This window comes from Nothobranchius furzeri, chromosome 9, assembly GCF_043380555.1.
Source record: "Nothobranchius furzeri strain GRZ-AD chromosome 9, NfurGRZ-RIMD1, whole genome shotgun sequence".
NCBI lineage: Eukaryota > Metazoa > Chordata > Actinopteri > Cyprinodontiformes > Nothobranchiidae > Nothobranchius > Nothobranchius furzeri.
Genome location: NC_091749.1, coordinates 25,622,900 through 25,650,105, shown reverse-complemented (window position 1 = coordinate 25,650,105; position 27,206 = coordinate 25,622,900). Strand labels below are relative to the sequence as shown.

The 27,206-nt window shown below is 46.3% G+C and overlaps 1 protein-coding gene across 2 annotated transcripts in view; it reads left to right on the top strand.

Annotated features, from left to right (window-relative positions):
- Positions 1-9,701: 9,701 nt before the first annotated feature.
- Positions 9,702-27,206, top strand: part of LOC107372360 (adhesion G-protein coupled receptor G1) — a 33,387-nt gene continuing 15,882 nt past the window's right edge. The window contains exons 1-4 of one of the 2 annotated variants that reach the window (XM_015940563.3): positions 9,702-9,853; positions 16,445-16,505; positions 21,858-21,948; positions 23,611-23,736. In XM_015940563.3, the coding sequence (XP_015796049.3) occupies positions 9,802-9,853; positions 16,445-16,505; positions 21,858-21,948; positions 23,611-23,736 (330 nt within the window). In that variant the 5' untranslated portion in view covers positions 9,702-9,801. The remainder of the gene's footprint in view (positions 9,854-16,444; positions 16,506-21,857; positions 21,949-23,610; positions 23,737-27,206) is intronic. The other variant, XM_015940564.3, reaches the window with a different exon arrangement.

Here is a 27,206-nt window from a genome sequence, read left to right as displayed (position 1 = left end):
TGATTCTTCAGTTAAGCAATGTTGATTATATATATATATATTGTTTTTTTTTTTGTTTTTTTTTTCATCAAGTTGACGCAGTGATAGGTAGATCTTGTTGTATTGTTGTTGTGTCCCTTTTTTGTGTCCTTTTGTTTTTTTTTTTGTCTTTTTCTGCAGGTCTAGAAGCAGACTCTTGTTCATTGTTTATTTTTGTGGACCCCCCCCCCCCCCTCCTCTCTCTCCACCTTTTCTCTTCCTTTCTCTTTCACCTCTGTCTCCGTGTCTGGTCGGAATTACAAAGCATTCAACAACAATAACAATAAAGTTTTAAGTATCAGGCGTGACATTAAATGCAAACGCTTTGATGCTCCACCTGAGAATAAATCTGTAAGGCTTGTCACCAGCATTCAGACATCAATTCTGCTTGCTTCACAGCCAGACAGGACACGGTAAAAAAAAATAAAAAAAATAGTCAGACACACCTGGATTAATCAGTTTGTCCAATGATGTAAGACAGGAAATAAAAGAGCTGTGCTTAATTCAGGAAATAGTGAAGTTGTGCACAAAGCTCAGAAAGCACAAGTTTGTTTAAAAAAATAGCACAGCCCCACCAAAAATATTTTTCACCAGCCGCCACTGTTAAAACCCCCTTGTAAAGAAAGAATTACAGAGTTTGAAAAATGAAGGAATAATTGAAAAGGTGACAGAGCCCACTGAGTGGTGTGCTGCTATGGTTCCAGTGTTGAAGCCAAACCAGAGGGAGGTGAGGTGCTGTGTTGACCTGAGAAGATTAAATCGGGCAGTGAAAAGTGAGAACTATGTTCTGCCAACAGTGGAGGAAATCATGCCAATGTTGACGGGATCTAAAGTTTTCTCCTCACTGGATGCAGCCAGTGGATTTGATAAAATCCCCCTCCATAAGGACAGCTGCAGTCTCACAACATTCATCACCCCATTTGGGGGAGATGCTTTTTGCACGCTCCCCTTTGGGATTACAAGTGCCCCAGAGATCTTTCAACGGAAAATGACTGAAACGCTAAAAGGACTTGAAGGAATAGAGGTCTACATGGATGACATTTTGGTTCATGGGGAAACAGAGGAGATCCACGACAAGCACCTGGAACAGGTGCGGAAAGTGATCGAAGTGGCTGGTCTCAAACTGAACAGGGACAAATGCTAATTTAGACAGAGACAGATTTGGTTCCTTGGACACATATTTGATGAGAGCGGGGTGAGTCCCGATCCCGAGAAAGTTGCAGGGATTGACAACTTTCCACAGCCACGCAATCTGTCAGAGCTCAAGTGCTTTCTAGGGATGGTTAATTATATAGCTAAATTCATCCCAAACCTTTCCACAGTGGGTCAACCTCCACATGAACTGCTGAAACAGACAGTCGTATGGACTTGGGACACGGCTCAACAGATGGCTTTTCAGCAGTTGAAAGACATCCTGATGTCGGCACCAGTGCTCTCCCTCTATGATGTCACCAAGCCAACCGTGGTGTCAGCTGCAGTTGAACAACACGTTCTCACACCCTAAGCGTCGGAAACAAACGCTTGGCCAGCCACCCTCCACGTCAGACCCCAGATGCCAAAAGTGCCCTTTTTCATTACTTATGTGTGAAAAGAGGTTTTTCCCTTTTGTAAATGCAGATCCCAATGCAGCGTAAAACTGACGTGATTAGATATCTGCTGATGCGGCACCAAACCAGCTCGTTTAACCGCACCTAAACCTTAAATGCGGCACAGAACCAGCTCATTTAACCGCACCTAAACCTTAACGTTTCACTATTTATAACCTTCCCCTCACCCTCATCCTAACCTTAATCCTCGTTTAACCGATGCGGCACAGAACCAGCTCGTTTAACTGCACCTAAACCTTAACGTTTCACTAATTATAACCTTCCCCTCTCCCTCATCCTAACCTTAACCCTCTTGCTACCTAAAACGTTACTCTCACTGTGATCAAGCATTTGTTTCCCATGCATTCTGACCCTCCACTTCCTGGTCATCCAGGCTCCAGCTATGCCACTCATTCCTGGTTCTGCCGTCATGAGCCTCACATCTCCTGGTCCACCAGCAAGGTCCTGGCCTGGGGCGCGGGTTGCCAGAACCACCATGGCTCCCCCACACCGCAGACTGGAGTAACTCCACCCAAGGACATAGACCTGACGCTCGTTCCTCCTCGATACCACGACCTCGCTCAGGACTTCGCTAAAGAACCCACTACCAGGCTGCCTCCTCATCGACCCTATGACCTGGAGATCAGGCTCCAGCCCGGCACCACCCCCCTCGGGGTCGCCTGTACTCTTTCTCTCCGGCGGAAACCCGGGCTATGGACATTTACATAACGGATGCCCTCCAGAAGGGGTTCATCCGTCCCTCTACATCCCCCGGTGCCGCAGGGTTTTTCTTTGTAAAGAAGGAGGAAGATCTCCGGCCCTGCATTGACTATCGAGGGTTAAATAAAATAACGATCCGGGACCGTCACCCTCTTCCTCTCATGGGCACCGCCCTGGACGCCATCACCCAAGCTGCCGTATTCACCAAACTCGACCTGCGCAGCGCTTACAACCTGATCCGTATCAAGGAGAGGGAGGAGTGGAAGACCACGTTTATCACGCCCACCGGCCACTATGAATATTTAGTGATGCCTTTTGGCCTCTTTAACAGCCCCGCCGTCTTCCAGTGGTTCATTACAGATGTGCTAAGAGACATGTTGGGTCTCTGGGTCTTTGTATATCTATATGACATCCTCATCTACTCCCGCACGGCGGAAGAGCACATCCGGCATGTTCGGGCTGTTCTGTCCCGCCTTCTGGATCATGAGCTGTACTGCAAACTGGAGAAGTGTGTGTTTCACCAGGAGTCCACCTCCTTCCTGGGTTTTACCATCTCCTCCCGAGGCCTGAAGATGGACCCTCAGAAGGTTCAGGCAGTAGCTCAGTGGCCTCTACCCACGACCCTGAAGCAGTTGCAGAGCTTCCTGGGTTTCTCGAACTTTTACCGGAGGTTCATATGCAACTTCAGCTCCCTCGCAGCGCCTCTGACCTCACTCACTAAAACCACCAACCAGCCTCGCCCTTTCCGCCTTACTCCAGAGGCTGTCCGCGCTTACCATGAGCTGGTCGGGAGTTTTATTAGGGAACCCATCCTCCTCCACCCGTACCAAACCTGGCCCTTCGTCGTGGAGGTGGACGCCTCTGATGTGGGAGCGGGGGCCGTACTCTCGCAACGGGGCCCGGACTCTAAGCTCCACCCATGCGCCTACTTCTCTCGGAAGTTCTCCCCCACACAGCAGAACTATGGGGTCGGCGACAGAGAGCTGCTAGCTATAAAATGGGCTCTGAAGGAATGGAGGCAGTGGCTCTTGGGGACCACCGACCCTTTTCTGATGTGGACCGACCACCAGAATCTTATCCATCTACCGACTGCCCACCAACTCAACCCTCGTCAGGCTCGGTGGGCCCTCTTTTTCGAGCCGTACAACTTTCATATCGCCTACCGGCCCGGCTCCAAGAACCTCAAGGCGGACACTCTCTCTCTGCGTTTTGCTCCAGATTCAAACCCCCCGGAGTCTCTGACCATTCTGCCGACTCAGCGCTTCCTGGCCTCCCTCCAATGGCCGGTGGAGCAATCCATACGGGCCGCACTTCCTGGCAATCCGGCACCGAACCGTCTCTACGTTCCGGTCTCCTGCCGACAAGAGGCACTCACGTGGGGGCATTGTTCACGGCTTGCGGGACATCAAGGACAAGCCCGTACCTTCCAGTTCCTCCGTCGGGCTCTCTGGTGGCCGTCCATGAGGAAAGATGTCCGTGAGTTCACGGCTGCATGTGATGTGTGTGCTCGATCCAAGTCCTCTAACCGACCTGGCGCTGGAGATTTACAGCCTCTCCCTGTGCCCAAGCGGCCATGGTCACACATAGGGCTGGACTTTGTCACGGGAATGCCGGCCGTCCACCACCTGGACACCATATTGACTATCACGGACCGTTTCTCCAAGGCCGTGCACTTAGTGGCCCTGGCCGGCCTCCCCACTGCCAAGAGAACGGCCGAACTGCTCCTCAAACAGGTGGTGCGGCTCCATGGTTTCCCTCAGGACGTGGTTTCCGACCGAGGACCCCAGTTCGTCTCACACTTCTGGAAAGCATTCTGTCACCTGGTCGGCGCTTCCACCAGCCTGTCCTCTGGGTACCATCCGCAGACGAACGGTCAGACAGAGAGAGCTAACCAGCAGCTTGGACGCTACTCGCGCTGCTACGCTTCGTCCCAGCCAACCACCTGGCCCCACTTCCTCATGTGGGTGGAACTGTCCCACAAACCTCCAGACCTCCTCTGCCACGAGTCTGTCTCCCTTCGAGACCTGTTATGGGTACCAGCCCCCTCTGTTCGACCATCAGGTGCCTGAGGTGTAGGTCCCTGCTGCCCAGACGCTGATCCGCCGCTGTCGGCTCGCCTGGATCCGAGCTTGTGCAGCCATCACCCGGACCAACATGGAGTATACCCGTCAACATCATCGCCGCCACCGGCCTGGCCCCATCTTCCGGTCTGGCAACCAGGTGTGGCTCTCCTCCGCCAATCTGAGGATGCCGGCTGGCTCCAGGAAGCTCACTCCTCGCTTCCTGGGTCCGTTCCCTGTCCTCAGGGTCATCAATCCAGTCACTTACCGTCTGCGCCTCCCGGCTGCTCTCCGGATCCACCCGGTCTTTCACGTCTCCCAGCTGAAGCCGGTGGTCTCCTCTCCTCTCCACCCTCCGACGACCCGGGTGCCTCCACCCCGCTGTGTGGAGGAGGATCGCATCTACACGGTCCACAAGGTTCTGGACGCTCACCGCCAGGGACGTGGTTGGCAGTACCTGGTGGACTGGGAGGGATACGGCCCGGAGGAGCGCTCTTGGGAGCCCAAAAGCTCGTTTGTCGACCCTACCCTGCTATCTGACTTCTGGGCCCGCCGTCCTGGGACTTCGGGAGCCATCCCTCAAGAGGGGGATCCTGTCACAAACTCCTCCAGCTGACTCCATTTCCTGGCATTCTCGCCACCACTTCCCATCATTCCCGCCACCTACGTGGCCGCCGACGTCATCACGCCAGCACTATACACGGAAGTGCCAGCATTCATTCATTACTCTGTCATCGTTCCTACCAGACTTTGTATCGAGTTCCCAGGCTTACCAGCCCTCAAACCTAACCTTAAGGATCTAAACCACCACTCCGAGTCTGGGCAACAGACCTTCTCAGCCACGCTTCAGCTCTGCCACCAAACATGACACGTTTTTAGCCCCATTGACTTGCATTCATTTTTCTGTTCTTCTGGGGACCTATAGTCCGGAAGTAGGTGGGCATGACTAATCCCAAAATTCCACTATCTCCGCTCCCCTCTGGCACGAACTCCACAGCAAAAACTGTCCCTTTGTAGTCAATCAGAGCTGTTCCACTACTGTGGCTGTGTGGCGCAGTGCGCCACCCGCCGTTCCGCCCTCCGGCGGTCGCCAGAGCACCTCCGCAGTCAATGGACAGAAATCACAACTGCTCAACAGGAAAGGGAGCAAGCACAACAAAAAGCGTTTTTTTGTTTCATATGCACAGGTATTTTTATCCAATGACTATTACATGTATACAAATATGTCTCAAATTTTTTTTGAGTATTTACACATAATTTGAAGATCATGTAAGTCAATTCAATTCAATTAAATTCAATTCAAGTTTATTTATATAGCGCCAAATCACGACAAGAGTCGTCTCAAGGCACTTCACATAATAAACATTCCAATTCAGGTCAGTTCATTAAGCCAATCAGAAATTATGTTTCCTATATAAGGAACCCAGCACATTGCATCAAGTCACTGACTAGTGTCAGTGACTTTACAGCAATCCTCATACTAAGCAAGCATAAAGCGACAGTGGAGAGGAAAACTCCCTTTCAACAGGAAGAAACCTCCAGAGAATCCTGGCTCAGTATAAGCAGCCATCCTCCACGACTCACTGGGGATCGAGAAGACAGAGCAGAAACACACACACACACACACACACACACACACACACACACACACACACACACACACACACACACACACACACACACACACACACAAGGCAAAGTAATGTGTCTCTAGTTATATTGTGATGTCTTAGTAAATATTCTATTTGGTGAGAGATAAACTTTATTGCATTTATCCTAGTGGATCTATAATTAAACAGGTAAACTAGTTGTAGCACATCAAACGTCAAGGAAAGCAAAAAGTTATTATCAGGAGAAGGAGAATGTTTAAGTGGTTAGCAGCAGTGTGCTAGCCGATGGCCCCCTCATGAGGCCACCACAGCTCAGCAGAAAATCATTGTAGCTTCTTCTCGGGAGAAAAACACTTAGAGAAAAACTAAAGTTAACAGCTGATATAGCAGGAAATAATACAGTTAAAGAGTAGATTGTAGAAGAAAGTAGTAGAGTGTGAAAAGTGGTCAGTGTGTCCTCCAGCAGTCTAAGCCTATAGCAGCATAACTAAAGAGATAACTCTGGATAATCTATCCTATTTAGATGGAGGCATGTTGGAGGCAGGGCAAGGGAGAGCTGTCTTTACCGACTGTACACTCCACAAAGAAAACACAGGGTTCTACTCCTGCTACTTCCTGGTTCTGAAGGAGACTGAAGGAGTCAGACCCATCCTCAATCAGTCTTTATTCAACTGCTTTGTGGCAGTAAAACACTTCCGCATGCTGACCATCGGACAGGTTTTGAGTTATGTGTGCCCAGGCGATTGGTTCACCTCCATCGACCTGAGGGACACATACTGTCACATCCAAGTTATCCCAAAACACAGGAAATTTCTGCGTTTCTCCTTCGGCGGTGAACAGCCTTCGGATATTCTCTCACCCCTCGCACTTTCACCAAAGTCCTGGAGGTGGCGCTGCAACCCTTGCACTAAACAGGCATGAGGATCTTCTTTTATTTAGACGATCTTCTGCTATTGACTCGCTTCGAGTCCGAAGCAAACACACAGACGCGGACACTGGTGTCTCGTCTGAGAAAACTGGGATTTTCCTTAAACTGGGAGAAAGTCTGCCTCCCAGATGATCACATTCCTGGGAGTGGAACTGAACTACGGAATAATGAGAGCCCACTTCATCTGGCTGTGATGCTCAAACGCGTGCATGCTCACCTCACAGTGTCAGCCCTGTCTGTCATGAGACTGTTGGGCATGAGTGCAGCAGGTCACGTGGTGCTCCCTCTGGGTTTGCTCCACATGAGAAGCATCCAACGATGGTTCAGTCATCTTAAAATCCATCCAAAACACCACAAGCGCCGCATGCTGCTCGTCCCTTCATCGGTGGGGAAGGATCTGCAGCGTTGGGGGAATCCCAAGATTCTGAGACACGGAGTCCTGCTTTGCTACCTAACATCCCATGCCTTGGTATTTACAGATGCATCTCTGTCAGGATGGGGGGTTACATGTTTGTCCCATTTGGTGGGCGGCTCTTGGCCCCCACAGACCCATGCTCACATAAATGTGTTGAAACTTCTGATAGTCCACAAAGTGTTGCTGCACTTTGCGCCTCTACTCCAGAATCGTGATGTTGTTCATATGGACAACAAACCCACGGCTGCATCACCAGGGCGGGGTTCGCTTGGCTCCGCTCCTGAGTGTAGCCAGAACGCTTCTGTGTTGGGCCCAGACACACCTACTGTCTATAAAAGCAGTTTACATTCCAGGCATACTAAATGTGGGAGTGGACATCATGTCCAGAGGTGGCCCTCATCACTCTCCAGAGGTGGCCCTCATCACTCAAGAGTGGAGTCTACAACCCAATCTTGTGTCTCAGATCTGGGACAGGTTCGAGGAGTTAGAGGTCGACCGGTTTGCCTCCTGCGAGAACACACACTGAGCTCACGAGATCTTCCCCTACTCAGCGTGGACACTTTCACTCACAAACTTTGGCCCAGGCTCCTACTTTACGCTTTTCCTCCAGTTCCTTTGATTCCCCGCCTCCTGCTTTGGATCAGACAGGAACAGCTGCCTGTGATGCTGGTAGCTCCCCACCGCAGTGCAGCTCCTTGATTTCCAGAGTTGCAGCTGCTGATGACGGCATGCCCATGGCACCTGCTTTGGAGGAAGGATGTTCTCCTAAAAGCAGGAGGAGGCATTAGACAATGACCAATCCTAGGCCAGTATCTCTGGGTCTGGCTGCTGAGCGGTCACGTCTGATGGTGTTGTGTTCCAAACCATCCAGAATGCTCACGCCTCATCCACGGTGGTGGGCTACGTTCAAGCCCTGGTGCAAGGAGCGGGGCTCAGACTCAATCTCCTGCCCATTAGTGGGCATTCTGTCTTTCCTGCAGATGCTGACCCACAGAGGTTTTGCTTACAGCACCGTGAAGTTGTATAATGCAGCTGTTTCTTCCTGTCATCAGGGGCTTGGGGATAGATCTGTCTTCAGTCATCCCCTCACCAAACGGTTCTTGAAGGTTGGGGATCGGGGGGTGGGAAGTAGGTTGACACACACACACACACACACACACACACACACACACACACACACACACACACACACACACACGCACGCACGCATACCAACACAGACATGCCAATCAAAGCAAAATTTTACAATGAAATATCTTAATTTATCTTCTTATTTACCATGTATTTTCGTTAGCTTAATACTAGCCGGAGTAACTAACCTATACTTCCAGTCGGAACATGGAAATTACCTTCTTTTTTTTTTCATGCACAGGGTAAATTATTTTCCATCACGACCCCTCTCAGACAACATAACTTTTTTGTGAATGTTCCAGTCATAGGTCTAGGTAAAGAAGGACAGAAAATATGTCACAAGACAGTTCGGTCGAGGTAAAAGTGTGAAATAACATTTTCAAAAATGTTGGAGAGTTTGACCGAAAAACTACCAGTACGCATAATCTTGAAAAAAGTTGTAGTACGCTGAAAGATAAAAATTGAAGCTATTCCGGGACTGTGTACTGGTGCGCGGTACAGACCCATTGTTTTAGAGTAAATATTAATGAAAATAAATGACAAATTGTGAATTTTCATGTATTATTATTTGAAAAATGAAAATGATGAGAAAAAATTATCATGATTTTTTTTTGTCTAGTTCGACCTCTGAAAGTATTGTTTCTGTACCTACTTGTATTGATTCATATTGTTATTTACTGGTTTAATTAAGGCCTATCCAAAATCACTATGGGCCACACAAAAATGAAAACCTGGTGCTGCACCTGATTTGTATAGTTGCTTCTGGGGTTTTACAACCCCCAAAGTGCGTCACAGGTCACATCACATCCAGTCATTCACCTATGCACACACACATTCACACGCTGGTGGCAATGAAGTAGAACATAGCCACAGCCGCCACGGGGTACACTCATACTCTCCATACACATACTTCTGATTTCTCACTGGTTTCACTTCGTGCAGCAAGCATGTCAGTAAATTTTGACCACTATGACATGCCTTTTTTGTGCGTAAAGGAAACATTAGGAAACTTCCTGTTTTAGACAAATAGCAGCAACTTTTTTTTTTTTTTACTTTTTATTAATCATAACAGTCTTTTTTCCCTTGATGGTTCAGCCCTGACTTTTGATCAAAGTTACAATTTTTTGGCTAAATTCATTTGTAAAAATAATACTAGCACATTTCTAAAACAAACTTAGTCAAACGTTAAATCCACATAAATAAGCACTTCCTCCTCTGCCTGCAGATGCTTAAATAGATGTGAAACTCTGAGCTGATCCTATTTTGAAAGCCTCTGTTGAGAAGAGTTATGCTTTACACATTCCTGTAACAACTGCTTAAAACCCAGTACGACATGATGTGGATCACTCTGCTTGTTCTTACACTGTGTGTTCCTTTGTCTTCTGGTGAGTAAATCCTTTTCACGGTGTAAAAATGTGATACTTTATACTTTAACAAACACTGAATAAGAAAAGAAAATCTCTTAAACTGTTTTAATAATTACAAAACATGCTCATTTTTATGTTTTTTTTTACCTTTTATTTGAATGTTTCAACAAAAAAATAGTAACAGCTAAAGATATTTTAGTTAATACAAAATGTTATTTCTGTCTCTCACAGTCTGAATAAAGATACCACTGAAATCATAGAGATATAATTTATTTGTTAGTGAGCAAACTTACAAAACTAACAAACTTCTAATCCCTTTTCCCCTGGTTGTAAATGACTTTCCCTACTCGATGTTGCTGATGTGTGTGACTACTGTTAGATTCAAGCCATGTTTTCCTTCACAACTTTAACAAATCTGTACTGCGCATGTGAGTGTAATCTGCTGTGCTGTGGAGGAGGATAAAGACGACAAGAAATTAGCATAGCATAAAAAATATTTTGTCCGAGAAAAGAGAAAAAATCCCATCATTATCATGGATGATATGATATGGCCTACCCTAATACACATAAATACCCATAGCTCAGGGAAGCTAACATTTCAGTTACTAGAATAAAGTCCAATCAACAGGTAGAGACAGTGATGACCGAAGGGCCTGTCTTTTACCTCTTCCTAAAGAGCATAATGCAAGTTAGAGACTCCCATGAACCAATACACATAATAAAACGTTGTTTAATTTTTTTTCCACATAAATTATTTAGATTGCTAGAGTCATTTTTGTGAGAATTTATTTATTTATTTTCTGCCAAACCAAGTGACATCAGCTGAGGGAGTCCAGTCAGCTTAATCCAGTGAAAAATATGGATTCTAATGTGGCTCTGACATAAAGGAAACTTTAAATGTTTATACTTCTACTTATAATGGACCAAAACCATAAAGTCATGAGTTTGCTGCATGCCCCAGAGAGCAGAGACAAACCAGAGGGAGAAACCATTGGCCAGAGCAGAGAGATTGTGCTGCGATGTGAGGAGAAGAGCGGGGGAGCTGCAGGTGTCTTGTGAGTTAACGATGCTAGCTTAGACTTGTGTGCTAACAACTATCATGGACCAGACAATTAAAATAGTATCAGTCAGTTAATATAATATTAATACTAATGAGTGTCTGTCAGCTGTCTCATACTCATTAATATCCGTTCACGTAACGTAGTTTAGTGCTTAGAGAGAGGGAGAGACACACCTGTCATCCTTTTCTGGAGCTCATGCAGGCTTCTGTGAGCTGTATCCGACCCAGACACCAGCTCGACTGCCCTGCTGAGCCATGCATCTCTTCTGGTCAGACTCAATAACATGACCTCTCTACCCTAAAATTACCCACTCTCCACACTGAGCTGAGGCAGCGCCTAGCTTATTTGGTTAAGTTGGAGGTTAAGGTTTAGATCAGGCATCTAAATTCGAAGGATCTTTCATGGAGGTTAAAACGAAGAGTCGGAGTACCCGGCCCGGAGGATTACCGGGGTCCCACCCTGGAGCCAGGCCTGGGGTTGGGGCCCGTGAGCGAGCGCCTGGTGGCAGGGCTTTCGCCCATGGGGCCCGGCCGGGCCCAGCTCGAACCGGATACATGGGCTCGTCCAACTGTGGACCCACCACCCGCAGGAGGAACATGAAGGGTCCGGTGCAATGCGAATCGGGTGGCAGACCAAGGCGGGAGCCTTGGCGGTCCAATCCCCGGACAAGAAAACTAGTTTTTGGGACATGGAACGTCACCTCGCTGGTGGGGAAGGAGCCGGGGCTTGTGGCAGAGGTTGAGCGGTACCGGCTAGATATAGTCGGACTCACCTCGACACATTGCATTGGCTCTGGAACCCGAGACCTGGAGAGGGGTTGGACACTCTACTTTGCTGGAGTTGCTCCGGGTGAGAGGCGGAGGGCTGGGGTTGGCTTTTTGTTAGCCCCGAGACTCTCTGCCTGTGTGTTTGGGTTTACCCCGGGGGACAAGAGGGTAGCTTCCTTGCGCCTTCGGGTCGGGGAACGGGTCCTGACTGTTGTTTGTGCTTATGGGCCAAATATCAGTTCAGAGTACCCACCCTTTTTGGAGTCCCTGGGACGAGTGCTAGATAGTGCTCCATCAGGGGACTCCATTGTCCTGCTGGGGGACTTCAATGCTCACGTGGGCAATGACAGCTTGACCTGGAGGGGTGTGATTGGGAGGAACGGCCCACCTAATCTGAACTCGAGCGGTGTTTTGTTATTGGACTTCTGTGCAAGCCGCAGTTTGGCCATAACGAACACCATGTTCGAACATAAGGATGCCCACCGGTACACTTGGTACCAGGGCAGCCTAGGTCGCAGGTCGATGATAGACTTTGTAGTCGTATCATCTGACCTGCGGCCGTATGTTTTGGACACCCGAGTGAAGAGAGGGGCGGAGCTGTCAACTGATCACCACCTGGTGGTGAGTTGGATCAGATGGCAAGGGAACATGCCGCGTAGACCTGGCAGACCCAAACGCATAGTGAGGGTCTGCTGGGAACGCCTGGCAGAAGAACCTGTCAAGACGGTCTTCAACTCCCACCTCCGGCAGAGCTTTGACCACGTCCCGAGAGCAGTGGGGGACATTGAGTCCGAGTGGGCCTTGTTCCACTCTGCGATTGTCGAGGCGGCTGTTGCTAGCTGTGGTCGTAAGGTGGCCGGTGCCAGTCGTGGTGGCAACCCCCGTACCCGCTGGTGGACACCAGAGGTTCGGGGAGCCGTCAGGCTGAAGAAGGAGGCCTACAGGGCGTGGCTGGTCTGTGGGTCTCCGGAGGCAGCAGACAGGTACCGGATAGCCAAGCGGGGTGCAGCAGTGGCAGTTGCCGAGGCAAAATCTCGGGCGTGGGAGGAGTTTGGGGAGGCCATGGAGAAAGACTATCGATCGGCTCCAAAGAGGTTCTGGCAAACTGTCCAGCGCCTCAGGAGAGGAAGGCAGCAACTCGCTCACACTGTTTACAGTGGGGATGGGGAGCTGCTGACGTCAACTGAGGCTATAGTCGGACGGTGGAAGGAATAATTTGAGGAGCTCCTCAATCCCACCAATGCGCATTCCGAGGAGGAACCAGAGCTCGGAGGCCTGGGGATGGACTGTCCGATCTCGGGGGCAGAAGTTGCTGAGGTAGTCAAACAACTACACAGCGGCGGAGCCCCGGGGGCGGATGAGGTTCGTCCTGGGTGTCTCAAGGCTATGGATGTTGTAGGGCTGTCATGGTTGACACGTCTCTACAACATTGCGTGGTCATCAGGGGCAGTTCCTAGGGAGTGGCAGACCGGGGTGGTGGTCCCCATCTTTAAGAAGGGTGACCTGAGGGTGTGTTCCAACTATAGGGGGATCACACTCCTCAGCCTCCCTGGAAAGGTCTACGCCAAGGTACTGGAGAGGAGGGTCCGATCGATAGTTGAATCTCAGATAGAGGAGGAGCAGTGTGGTTTTCGTCCTGGCCGTGGAACTGTGGACCAGCTCTATACCCTTGCAAGGGTGATGGAGGGGGCATGGGAGTTTGCCCAACCAATCCACATGTGCTTTGTGGATTTGGAGAAGGCTTATGACCGTGTCCCCAGGGGCACCCTGTGGGGGACGCTCCAAGAGTATGGGGTGGGTGGCTTTCTGTTAAGGGCCATTCAGTCCCTTTACCAGAGGAGCGTGAGTTTGGTCCGCATAGCCGGTAGTAAGTCGGACCTGTTCCCAGTGAGGGTTGGACTCCGCCAGGGCTGCCCTTTGTCACCGGTTCTGTTCATCGCTTTTATGGACAGAATTTCTAGACGCAGCCGTGGTGTGGAGTGTGTCGAGTTTGGTGGCAGGAGAATCTCGTCTCTGCTTTTTGCGGATGATGTGGTCCTCCTAGCTTCATCCAGCTCTGACCTTCAGCTCTTGCTGGGTAGGTTCGCGGCCGAATGTGAAGCGGCTGGGATGAGGATCAGCACCTCCAAATCTGAGACCATGGTTCTCGACCGGAAAAGGGTGGCTTGCCACCTCCGGGTCGGGGGAGAGGTCCTACCTCAAGTGGAGGAGTTTAAGTATCTCGGGGTCTTGTTCACGAGTGAGGGTAGGAGGGATCGGGAGATCGACAGGCGGATTGGTTCGGCGTCTGCAGTGATGCGGACGCTGAGCCGATCTGTCGTGGGGAAGAGGGAGCTGAGCCAGAAAGCCAGGCTCTCGATTTACCGGTCGATCTACGTCCCAATCCTCACCTATGGTCATGAGCTTTGGGTAATGACCGAAAGAACGAGATCGCGGATACAAGCGGCCGAAATGAGTTTCCTCCGTAGGGTGGCCGGGCTCAGCCTTAGAGATAGGGTGAGGAGCTCGGACATTCGGGAGGGACTCGGAGTAGAACCGCTGCTCCTCCGGATCGAAAGGAGCCAGTTGAGGTGGTTTGGGCATCTGGTCAGGATGCCTCCTGGACGCCTCCCCGGGGAGGTGTTTCGGGCATGTCCTGCCGGCAGAAGGCCCCCGGGTCGACCCAGGACACGTTGGAGAGTTTACATCTCCAATCTGGTCCGGGAACGCCTTGGGGTCCTGCCGGAGGAGCTGGTGGACAAGGCCGGGGAGAGGACGGCCTGGAGCTCCCTAATTGGGATGCTGCCCCCGCGACCCGGACCCGGATAAGCGGAGGAAGACGAAGACGAAGACGAATCAGGCATGGGAACTCCGGTCCTCGAGGGCTGCTATCCTGCACGTCTTTGCTCCAACACTTCAGATTCAGTGGTTGATTCACCTGTTCAGCTGCTCATCAGGCTCTGCAGAAGCCTGTTAATCACCTGCTGAAGTAAACACAACTATATCCACTTGTCATCACTCACCCTTCTCAGGAGCTACAGTTCCTTCCCTGCTTATAGGGGGGAGTTCAAGTCCAGTTGCCAGTGTTTGTGGGGATCACACTACCAAGATTCCCACTTTCGTCTGTTATTCACTCCACAGTGAATGGGACCCTTCATGCTCATACTGAAGGGTGGAAGGTCTGTAGGAAGACAAGCCCTCTGAGCTGGTTTGAGACCAAGAGCAAATGCCCTGAAGCCTAACTCATACTTCTCCGTCTATGTTGGTATGGAGACTCGCAACGCCATTATGTTTCGGTGCAAGGGCTCTCCGACGGGCTCACAGAGGATGACAGAGACCGCAAGCTTGTGATTGGTCAGGACACCGCTTCCTGTAAATTCATCACCAGCACTGCCGTTGCCTCGATAAAAAGTAAAAAGATATTCAGCGGCAGACCCAGAACAGATTGAAGAACGCATCATGGAAAAATCCCCAAATATGAACATTTATTCACGAACGAAGGAGTACAATGTACGGAGCAAACGTGGACGTAAATGACAAGAAATGTGGGTTTAGAGGTGGAGGAGAATGAAGAAAAAATGTGTCCATGTTAAAAAGTCTAAAATATATAAACACCATAGTAAATACACTATCGTGGACTAGAATCGGAAAAGGGTAGAATGCCTTCTCCGGGTCAGGAATGAGTGGAAAAGTTTACATATCTCGGGGTCTTGTTCACAAGTGAGGGAAAAATGGAGAGTGAGATCGACAGGCAGATTGGTGCTGCGTCTGCAGTGATGCGAGCATTGTACCAATCTGTCATTGGTAAGAGAGAGCTGTGCCGGAAGGCAAAGCTCTCGATTTACTGGTCAATCTGCGTTCCTACCCTCATCTATGGTCACGAGCTTTGGGTAGTGACTGAAAGAATGGGATCGAGGTTACAAGCGGCCGAAATTTGTTTTCTCCGCAGTGTGGCTGCGCTCTCCCTTAGAGATAGGGTGAGAAGCTCGGTCATCCGGGTGGGGCTCAGAGTAGATCTGCTGCTCCTCCACGTAAATGGGAGCCAGTTGAGGTGGCTCAGGCATCTGGTCTGGATGCCTCCTGTACGCCTTCCTGGTAAGGTTTTCCAGGCACGCCCAACTGGGAGGAGACCCAAGGGAAGACCCAGGACACGTTGGAGGGACTATGTCTCTCAGCTGGCCAGGGAACGCCTTGGGATTCCCGTGGAGGAGCTGGGGAGAGGAAAGTCTGGGCGTCTTGGCTTGAGCTGCTGCCCCTGCAACCTGACTCCGGATGAGCAGCTGAAAATGGATCGATGGAGTGTTATGATGACAGGATACCACAGAAATGCTCTATGCCCTCTGTTGTCCTAGTGGGGAATTGTTTTGCAACGCTCCGCTGCCTGTGCAGATGTTTGCATTTGAAAACCTTTCTGACACTCTGTGTGCGTCTCATCATTGAGGAGCTCATGGAAAAGAATAAATCAGGCTTGAGCCTCACACAGGGTTGCGTACTCTGGCATTCTGCTTTATTCAGCATGAAAGCTCTTTTCAAACATTCTTTGTCTTTCCTTAATTTGACCTAGGAGACCCTATGAGGAGTAAATCGAACAATATAGCTGCTGGGGCACTTGATTATCTAAATGCATTAATTCAGTTTTTTTTTTTGTCTATTGAAATTTGTTTCATGGTGTAAAATATTTGAATAAGAGCTAAAAAATAATATATTTGTAAGGAGGCAAATAATTTTTACAGAACTGTTTTTCCAACCAGTTTAGAGGTCAACATCCCATTTTCTGACATCTTTAATTTGTTTGTTTTTAGGAATTGGCTGTGAAAATATTCTCTCTGCATGTCAGAATTCAGGTGTGCCAAACTGGATCAGGTAATTTCATTAGTACATGTAAACTAATCTTTAATTGATAATAACTGGGTATTAAGGAACAGTTTTTAAAAAGTCTTATCAAAGTGATTGTAATTATCTCTATCTCTGTCTTAATGATTGCAGCTTTCCAATTCATTTGTGTGGAGAACTGGGGTACCCACAAATCATTAAACCTTTCTTTGTGTTTGTTTCTGTTCATGAAATGTCTGTCATTTTCATTCTTTCATGCGAATTGCATTTTGCACAACTGAAGCATCAAAACTGAACAGTTACCACTAAACCCATATTATGCATTTACAGCATGCACTGAAATGTTTGGTGCTGATCAAAGAGCATTGCTCCACAATGTTCTGTGCAGCATTTCTGTGGTCAGAGTTCACATTTGTGGACCAGTGGTCTTTGTGAGCTTTGATGTGCTTTTAAATCCACCCAACTGGTCTGTGCAAACCAAAAGTAGCAGAGCTCTTTTTTTATTTTCCTCCCTTTTAGTCCTAAAAAGACCTAAATGATTTTTAAATCTTCAGTATGTGTGTGTGTGTGTGTATATATATATATATATATATATATATATATATATATATATATATACATACATACATATATATATATATATATACATCATACATTATATATATATATATATATATAATGTATATATAAATGTATATATGTATTTATGTCATGACTCGAGGTATGTGTTTAACCCAAGACATGCAGAAACTGACTCGTGGAACTGGTTGAATTAAAGTAAAAGTCTTTATTATAAGGAGAACAAAAAGAGCACACTGAAGTCCTGTGGGGTAGATCGATCGCTCGAGTTCATTCAGAGTTCAGGGAGAACGAGGGGGGAAAGGGGAGAGAGAGCCGAGGTGAGCTCTGATGAGTCCAGGGGTGATCCGGGATAGGTGAGGCAGCGGAGAGGGTCCAACCAGGTAACAGCGGAGGAGGATGAGACGTGGTGTGAATAGTCCAGGTTTTTAAACAGCAAAGTTGCAGTAGGTAATGAGATCCTGGGAGAGGGGCAACAACACTGAAAGTCAGGATAATCGAAAAGCAGTCCAAATTCAGTCTGAGTTCAAAATCCAATAATAACCAGAAAGCGAATGTCAAAATACAAGTTTCAAGAACGAGAGCGAGTGGCTGGGGCTACCTATACTGGTGCAATCATCCGGCGTAGTGAAGTGTCTCCATCCTCCTTTTATACCCGAGTACCTGATTGGGAATCTTCTGCAGCAGAAACCCCTCCACTCCTCACCTGTGGAAAATCAGCCTGATAGTGGTGACATGGGAGATGTTGTCACTCACCTCGGCTCAGGAACATGACAATATATGTATATATGCATATATATGTATACATATATATATGCATATATATACACATATATATATATGCATATATATACACATATATATATATGCATATATATACATATATATACATATATATATATATATATATATATATATATATATATATATATATATATATATATATATATATATATATATATATATATATATAGACAGATAGATAGATAGATAGATAGATAGATAGATAGATAGATAGATATATCCTGGCACTCACAGAGCACAGTCGCTTCTGCTTTGCTCCCTTATCTTTTTTTCCCAAGGTTCTTTTTGTCCTTGTCTGCCTACAGAGCACTTCTCTGCATTTCCTCTGGAAATCACTATTTTTCAGAAATGGATTTAATTAATTGGTCATTCAACGTGATTGATAAGATTTTTTCTACGATGAGAACGGAGGAGGGGGCTCCCACTTGCCCTCACGGGACACACGATATGCTCGATTCCTGGAAGGTGTGGAATGTCATCTGTCTCAGCTGTCCATTGAGGACGTCAAAGATATGTGGATATTTGGCCTGATGATCACTGGATTTCTTCTGATTGGAGTGGGAGGATATCTGGTTTTCCGAAAAATTGGGAAGACGGGAGCGATTGGAGGGCGACCCGCACCCATGGACGGCAACGTCCGGGCGGAGACCTCACAGACTGGGACGTTACTAGAGGTGAATCATAAGCTGGACAATGTCTTAGCTGCATTACCGGTGTTAGTGCGCAAAATGGATGTCATCTCGGAGAGGGTCACCGGACGGTGTGGAGATGTTTAATAACCCGAATTGGCTTCACTGAAGGACTAGAACGACCAGTTACAGACTGAAGGCAGAGGGAAAATTATCTCTGCCTGACCCAAACACAGTCTCGTTATCCTTATCTGACGCCATGCAACCTTGAAGGTGCAAATAATCATCCCCCACGAAGGAAGGAATGCAGACATATGCTGTGGAACCCGTTCTACCCCCCCCTCCACCTTCAGATTGTGGACTTCACAGCGAGGCCATCAACCTGCAGGAATGTGCTCTGCGCCCCTCCCAAGATCTCTCTCCCTCCTGTGGACACAGCTGGCTGAGCGCCGTCATGGCTGCTGGCCCTGGAAAAACAGGATCCCAGCCCCCCCCCAACGGAGTCTCATGTTGTGAATGTTGAAGTTCATGCTTATATGTTTGAGGTGTTTTTTTTTTTTGCATAGTACAGCTACGCCCTGTCGGGTGTAACTATGCCTGTTTTTTCCCTCCACCAACCAATCCTCATGTAATTCCTTTTCATCTATTAAGGTAGCGCGACTCATGTTGCGAATGACCGCAGTCACCAATTCTTGTCATGTGTCTTGCCCATGTATGTCTGATCTCTGAATTGTGTGTACTGAAACTTAATTTCGTTTCTCTGTATGTCTTGCACATGTGGTAGAAGTGACAATAAATGACTTTGATTGATTGATGTATATATATATGTATATATATATGTATATATATATATATATATATATATATATATATATATATATATATATATACACACACACACACACACACACACACATATATATATATATATATATATATATATATATTTATCTTTTAGATGCTATGAATAAAATGAACGCCAATGTGGCATGATGATGTAATCAATATGCAAATTAGCATCTGGCAACATCTGGGTGACTTTCTGGGTCCACTTCAGCTACTTTCTATCAGGGGAGTTGGCAACACTGCGTGGAGGTATTATTATTTTTTTATTTAGCTCTTTATTAAAATGTTCCATATTCTAACTTTAAGTACTGAGTAAATAATGATTTGTTCCTCTTTACTTGGGAGGAGGCTAAGGGCCACAAAAAGTAGATAATAGTTAAGTACTGAGTGAATAATGATTGTTCTACCTCGTTTCCTTAGATAACTACCCATTAGTCCTAGAATAAGACTGTTTTACCAGTAAGTACTGGTTAACTACCCATTAGTTCCTGAGACATTTATTGATGAGTCATTGGTTCCTGAGTTGATATTAATGACTGACTGAACATTAAGTAATCATTCAGCAATCATCAGCTAATAGATTTGGTTTGGGGCTGGGTGTAAAACATAGGTAATCACTATAAAATCATTAGTGGCTGATTAGGTATATAATCACTTTATGAATCACCAACCATTACGTAAACAAGAAGGAATCAATAAAGAATTGTGAGGTAATAAATCCCCTATGGCAGGGTTTTTCCTGTGTTCAGATTTGCGTGGCGGCCGCCTCCAGCTAATTTTGTGCCACCCCAGCCTGATTTCACTCTGCCCCAGCTATATGGATGTTATTTTAACTGCAGTTGCAGCGCTGCGCCACTACAGGGGCACTGTATCAGCAGCAGTGTACCGAAAAGCGCTAAAACCGCTGCAGAAAAAGAAGATCAAAAATTGCTTCGCTAGTTGGTACATATCTATGGTTGGTGTTATTGGCGTCCTGATTTTCCCCCAGGCTCTTCCATATCAGTGCAGGTCTGTACAGCGCAACAACAACAACAACAAAAAAACTGTCTGTGCATGCCTGTCTATTTTTAAACGTGGCACTGGTGCAACATCTTTGAATTACTATTTTTCCCAGAACTCTATTGAACAAAAGTAAGTTACGTGTAAAAAAAATTCTTTTTACTGGCGCACAGTGTGGTCATCTGGATGCAGTGGAGGAAAATAAAGGAACCAGCAAAGGCACAAAGGCAGAACCGGTCCAAAGTTTGGGATCAAAAGTGCAGCTACACGCAGCTTGGCTAATGCTAAAGCTAACGGGTAGCACCATGCTGTCGTTCTTTCTTAAAACACATAACAGTTTTGTTACCTGTTTTGTCGCTACGTTTCGTCTGCGGCTGCAGACTTCCTCAGGCTGACGCTGATGGTGGCGCCACTTCCTTCTCCGTTTATCCGCGGGCAGCAGAGGATGTTGTCGCCCTCTGCTGCCCGCTCTCCCTCTGCTGCCCGCTCTCCCCTCTCCGACGATGCAGTCCCATGCGCGATCCAGCGAGTAAACTCCATCGTCCCTGTTCAGGGTCCCACATCCACGTCTCCTTATCTCGATTGCTTCTTTTATCCATCTTTTGTGTTTTTGTCGTTCGGTGTTTACGATGCTTGTGCTGTCCCAGTCCATTATATGGTTTTCTCTTATGCAGTGATCTGTTACGGCTGACTTCTTTATTGTACTTTCTGCTTCTACTTTTGCTGCTATTGTGTGTTCTAATCATCCTGATTAGATAACAAATCTAATGTGGGGTGGTGTTAAAGCTTAGGTAATCATTAATTAATCAATAGATCCGGATTAATTCATTGTCAGTTACTCAGTAGGTTAGCTGATTTTGGGACCACTATCGTAAAGTCTTACTGGGTTCAGCTCATAAAACCTTTGGTGTGTAAACTTCTTCACACAGTCACCCAGAATTCATTAATCATCATTACTGCTTTATGATTGCCATGAGCTGGTGCCTAGCTCCAGCGGTCATCACGCAAGGCTCATGAGAAGATTGTAAGAAATTATTAAAAACTGTTTATATATTATTTAAGTAAGTATTTCAGTGGACTGCAACCAGTGAAATATAGTTTTGTCTTAATCACAACTGTGAATAGATAGTGATGTCAAACAACATTGCTCTCTTTCTCAGATGAGTCTTAAAATGTCTTAATTCTGTCCATTTGCTCTCAGTCACCTTTATCCACTTTGTCACACTTTGAAAATGACATTTTCCTTGTTTTGCATCTAACCTGCTACAACGTAGTCTCATAAAAAGTCAACAGCCCCTTCAAAATGTCTTTTGCCTTTGGAAACTAATTAGAAAAACCTTCACTAAAACATAATTTTGCAGAGCAAATTTTAAATGTGGAAATCTTCTCGCTTATTTTTGGATAATTGAAGCTTTACAAAGATTTTGAAACATCTTGGAAACAGTTTTTACATCATGATCATAATTTGTTGCAGTTCGGTAAGCCTCCAGCTTTATGGTGTAACTGGTTCTATGTTTGCCGGCAGGTGCTATGAGGACAAAGTCACAACCTGCCTACCAAGAGGCCGTTCCTTTCCTCCTGGATTTTCTCGTCAAACAGTAAACTCATCAGAAGAGGTAAAGCTGTCACCAGTGAGCAACTAGTTGTTAGATAAAAAATATTAAATCAAAAATGTACCTTCGAAATGACAAATAAGATTGTTATTCTCATTCATGGAAAAATGCAAACTGTGTGAACTTATTGTTTTTGTTTGCTCACATGGGGCGACAGTGGCAGAGGCCCGCTCTGTAACTGGATGGTTGCAAGTTTGTGCAAGGACACACAGTCATTGTGTCCTTGAGCAAGACACTTCATCCACCTCATCTGCTGGTGGTGGTCGGGGGGGACTGGTGGTAGTGGTGCTCAGCAGCCTCACCTCTGTCAGCACACCCTAAAGCTTGGTTTATGCTTGACGCATTCACTTTCCGCGCTGTGATGCGGCTCGTGGATGGAACGCGCTTCACAACTCGCAGCATTTATGGTTTGTGCGGCTTGTCTCTGCGGTGAGCCAATATTCTCCCAAACTGAACGGGGCAGCATGGAGCTCTACGGGATGCACCCAACACTACACCGTAGTAGAAGTAGAAATTACTGTTTACAACATGGCATTTCAGCATTTTTAACAGCGTTCTCGTCTTTTCCGACAGTGCGAGCTATTTCTCTCCAAGAATTATTTACAACATGTTGATCACGGTGATCTCTGAGAGCTGAATCATACAAATGTCTGTATTTACGAACCTCTGCCATACTAGTTCTTGCCGGTCTGCCATGTTTTTCCGCGTCCGTCTATCCGCGTGGTTAGAAATTTTCCAAGGTGCGCGTTGCGGAAATTCTGGGCCGTGCGGAGGCGCGGTGGAGGGGCATGGTTGTTAAAATGATGCAAAATGACGCAACTTTTCCGCGCAGAGCCGTGCGGACCTCGCGGATGCGTCAAGCATAAACCAACCTTTAGGCAGCTTTCGCTACATTATAGCTCGTCACCACCAGCGTGTGTGTGGGTGAATGACTGATTGTGCTGTAAAGTGCCTTGGGCGTGCAGAAATCTAGAAGGTGCTATATACTAAAATACCTTCTTTTTTTTTTACCTTTAAAGCCGTAATATGACTTTTGACCATAAATCTTGAGAGAATAATGGTAAACAATAAACGCAAAAGGGAGGGGTCATTTTTGTGCGTCTTCATAGAAAAAGACAAATGAAGGCCCACTGGCTTCTTGTGTAATCAAGATCAAGATCAAAGAACTTTATTAATCCCAGAGGGAAATTAGAGTTTCAGTACACACAATTCAGAGATCAGACATACATTCAATTCAAGTTTATTTATATAGCGCGAAATCACGACAAGAGTCGTCTCAAGGCACTTCACATAATAAACATTCCAATTCAGGTCAGTTCACTAAGCCAATCAGAAAAAAAGTTTACTATATAAGGAACCCAGCAAATTGCATCAAGTCACTGACTAGTGTCAGTGACTATACAGCAATCCTCATACTAAGCAAGCATGCAGCGACAGTGGAGAGGAAAAACTCCCTTTTAACAGGAAGAAACCTCCTTCCATGGGCAAGACACATGGCAATGGTTTCACTTCATGCCATTTGACTGTTTTTAGCTATTTTAATACCAATAAAAACAAACAGATAAAGATTTTGTTATAGACAACTTCAGAAACATCAATGAAACCAAGTTCCCAAGATGTGCTTGCCTCCTCTCTCTCATGTGGATGTGTGTTTTTGGTTTTTAGGCTAAAGTAAACAAAGGGAAATACAGCGTTCACATCCCTTCCTCAGCTCTACGAATGAGCCGAGGGTCTGCATCTGAGAAGGAAGTAACAGTGGTGGCCACAGTCATCAACAGCACATTGTTTAAGGTTGGACATCTAAACATGCATCAGAACCATGTTTATCAAATCTTTCATCTTGCCAGGGCCAAAAATTTTGTGAATGACACAAATGAATTAAAGGGGTCGTCAACCATACCTCAGAGTCCTTCTCCACCCACACATCAATTTTGAAAATTGCAACATTAGTAGGCGTTGTCTGGCGGACTAAGAGGGTGGTGCTCTGGCAGTGACGAAGACAGATGGGTAACAAGACGAAGCTAGCTTTTTTTCACTCTGAGCAGTCATTAGAAGTGGAGGACATTTCTCCCCCTCCTTACCCAGACAATCGAGAAGAAAGGTACCAAGTCTATTTGGAGGAGACAAGCAGACCTGAGCCTTATTGTTTTGAGCTTGTGAGTTGCCTGAAACTACCGGAGCCGACCCAACAGAACCAGCGCTTAATGGTAGGTAGCCGTTAGCCATAGCATTAGATTAGCTGCAGGGTTTGGTCCCACGGCCTTACCCCAAAATTCCACTATCTCCGCTCCGCCCCCGCTTTCTGCTGCCGCTCGCTTCTGAACTCAAATTATACTATACCCACTCTACAATGGGTCCACTCCGGTGCGGAGACCTGAGGTGCGCAAACAGGCAAGCGCGGGATTTTTGAGATCTTGCGTTACAGTCCGAGCAATAAATGCGGAAGTTAGATCCAAGCACCCGTTGTGTGGGAGAAGCATCGAAATGAACTGTTTAATCTGCCTATTATTTGTGTTGAGAGATCAGCAGTGTTTGGATCAACAAAGGGTGACTACTTTGATAGTAGAAACTGTATTTATGGCTTATTTTTGTGCATTTAAAGTTCAACCGCCATTGATAGTTATTGAAAGTTGTTAAACCTGTGCACATGAAACAAAAAACTCCGGCGTCCGGCAGAAATAGAATCAATCCTATTTTTGCCGGATGGCGGAACGGAGGGCGGCGCACTGCGCCGCACGGCCGCAGTAGTGGAACAGCTCATTGACTACAACGGGACCGATTTTGCTGCGGAGTTCATGCCGGAGCGGAGCGGAGATAGTGGAATTTTGGGGTTAGAGAGCTGATATCAATCATGTTTTAGAGGTTTGTCTGCTTCAACACACCTTATTTTAATCAGCAGCAAATAGTTGAGCTGCTGAATAGCTAATCTAACATGTTAAAGTAGGAAAAACCACTGAAACGTGTCGATAGCAGCTCTAGGACACGGCCATCTACCCTGGGCTAAAACTACTGTGCTGCAGAGAAAGCTACAAAAATACCCCATGAGAAAATTATTCTGTAATGTCATGCTGTCGTTCTTTTTAAAACAGAGAAACAGTTAAGTTACCTGTTTTGTCACTACATTTCATCTGCGGCTGCAGACCTCCTCAGGCTGACGCTGATGGTGGCGTCACTTCCTTCTCCATTTATCTGCGGGCAGCAGAGGACGTTGTCGCACTCTGCTGCCCGCTCTCCCCTCTCCAACAATGCAGTCCCATGCGCGGTCCAATGTGTAAATTCCATCGTCCCTGTTCATGGTCCCACATCCACGTCTCCTTATCTTGATTGCTTCTTTAATCCATCTTTTGTATTTTTGTTGTTCGGTGTTTACGATCCTTGTGTTGTCCGAGTCCATTACATGTTTTCTCTTATGCAGTGATCTGTTACGGCTGACTTCTTTACTGTACTTTCTGTTTCTTCTTTTGCTGCTCTTGTGTGTTTTCGACTTGCCTCTTTCTCACACTCCTTTCTATGTTCTATTGTTCGTGTGTTGAGTTGGCGTCCGGTTTCTCCTATGTATGTTTTATTGCAGTTTGCATGGGATTTCGTAAACGACTCCACATTTAAGTCCAGCTGGTATCTTGTCTTTTGGGTGTACTAGTCTGTTTCTAACTGTTGTGTATGGTTTTGTTGGTGTGTTTATGTTTTGTTTTTTCATTGTTGCTCTTATTTTTTCTGTTATGCCTTTGATGTATGGTAGGGTTATCACTGGTTTTGGTTCTTGTCTTTCTGGGTTTCTGGTTCTTTGCTTAGGTTGTTCTTTTCTTTCTGTTTTTGTTTGCAGTTTTCCTTTGTTTATTGCCCATGTCGGGTATCCGCAGGTCTTTAAAGCATGTTGTATGTGTTTGTCCTCTTGTTTACGGTCTCTTTCTTCTGTTATCATGTTTGTTTGGTGATATAGTGTTCTGATTACTGACATTTTGTGTATGGTGAGGCGTTTTGAAGTCCATAATAGATATTGGTCTGTGTGTGTTGGTTTCCTGTATGTGTTTATGTTTAGGGACCTGTCGGTCTGCCTGGTTATTTTCATATCCATAAATGCTATGCTGCCTTCTGTTTCTGACTCATAAGTTAACTTTATGCTGCCTGTGTCGTCAATGTTATTTAAGTGTTGTGTTAGTGTTTCTGTTTGTCCTTTTGGTGATTTCCAGTATGTCGTCTACGTAGGGTTTCCATAGTTTTATTTTGCAGTTTATTTTGCAATAGAACATAGAAAGGAGTGCGAGAAAGAGGCAAGTCAAAAACACACAAGAGCAGCAAAAGAAGAAGCAGAAAGTACAATAAAGCAGTCATCCGTAACAGATCACTGCATAAGAGAAAACCATATAATGGACTGGGACAACACAAGGATCGTAAACACCAAAAAACAAAAATACAAAAGATGGAAAAAAGAAGCAATCGAGATAAGGAGAAGTGGATGTGGGACCATGAATAGGGACGATGGAGTTTACACGCTGGACCACACATGGGACTGCATCGTCGGAGAGGGGAGAGCGGGCAGCAGAGGGCGACAACGTCCTCTGCTGCCCGCGGATAAACGGAGAAGGAAGTGACGCCACCATCAGCGTCAGCCTGAGGAAGTTTGCAGCCGCAAACGAAACGTAGCGACAGAACAGGTAACAAAACTGTTTCTGTGTTTTAAAAAGAACGACAGCATGGAATTAGAACCATGACACAGCATGAACACACCTAAGATATTCTGTAATGTGTTCATTTATGTTACACAATCACAAACATCCACCTAAAATTGCCCTGATTTCATTATTTACTGATACCAGCTTTCTCTGGGTCGTAGGTGATCCCAAGTGTCTGCAGCTGGTCTCCTCTGGTGGTGTCGTCAGGATCAGGAGCTTCCAGAATAATGCGCATTTGAATGATTCCTTCCTCCTCTAAATTGTTATTTGTTATATTAATTAAATAAATCTCAATTTAAATGTTTCATGTTCATGTTCATAAATATTTAAAAACGCTTGAATTTAAAACAAGCTTTTAACAGTGATGTGCTAGTTTAATTCATCACAATAGAGCTAGTAAAACGTGCAACAAAGTGATAATTCAATAAATGTAATTTATAAATATCCATTATAATATAAAAACGGGAATCAAAATGAGACATTTGGTAGCACAAAGAACTTGTTAAACACAATATTTATTGTAATAATTGTAGGCAGACAGGAGACAGAGCTGATGGAGGTTCTCAGTCATCGAATGATGGCTGAAGG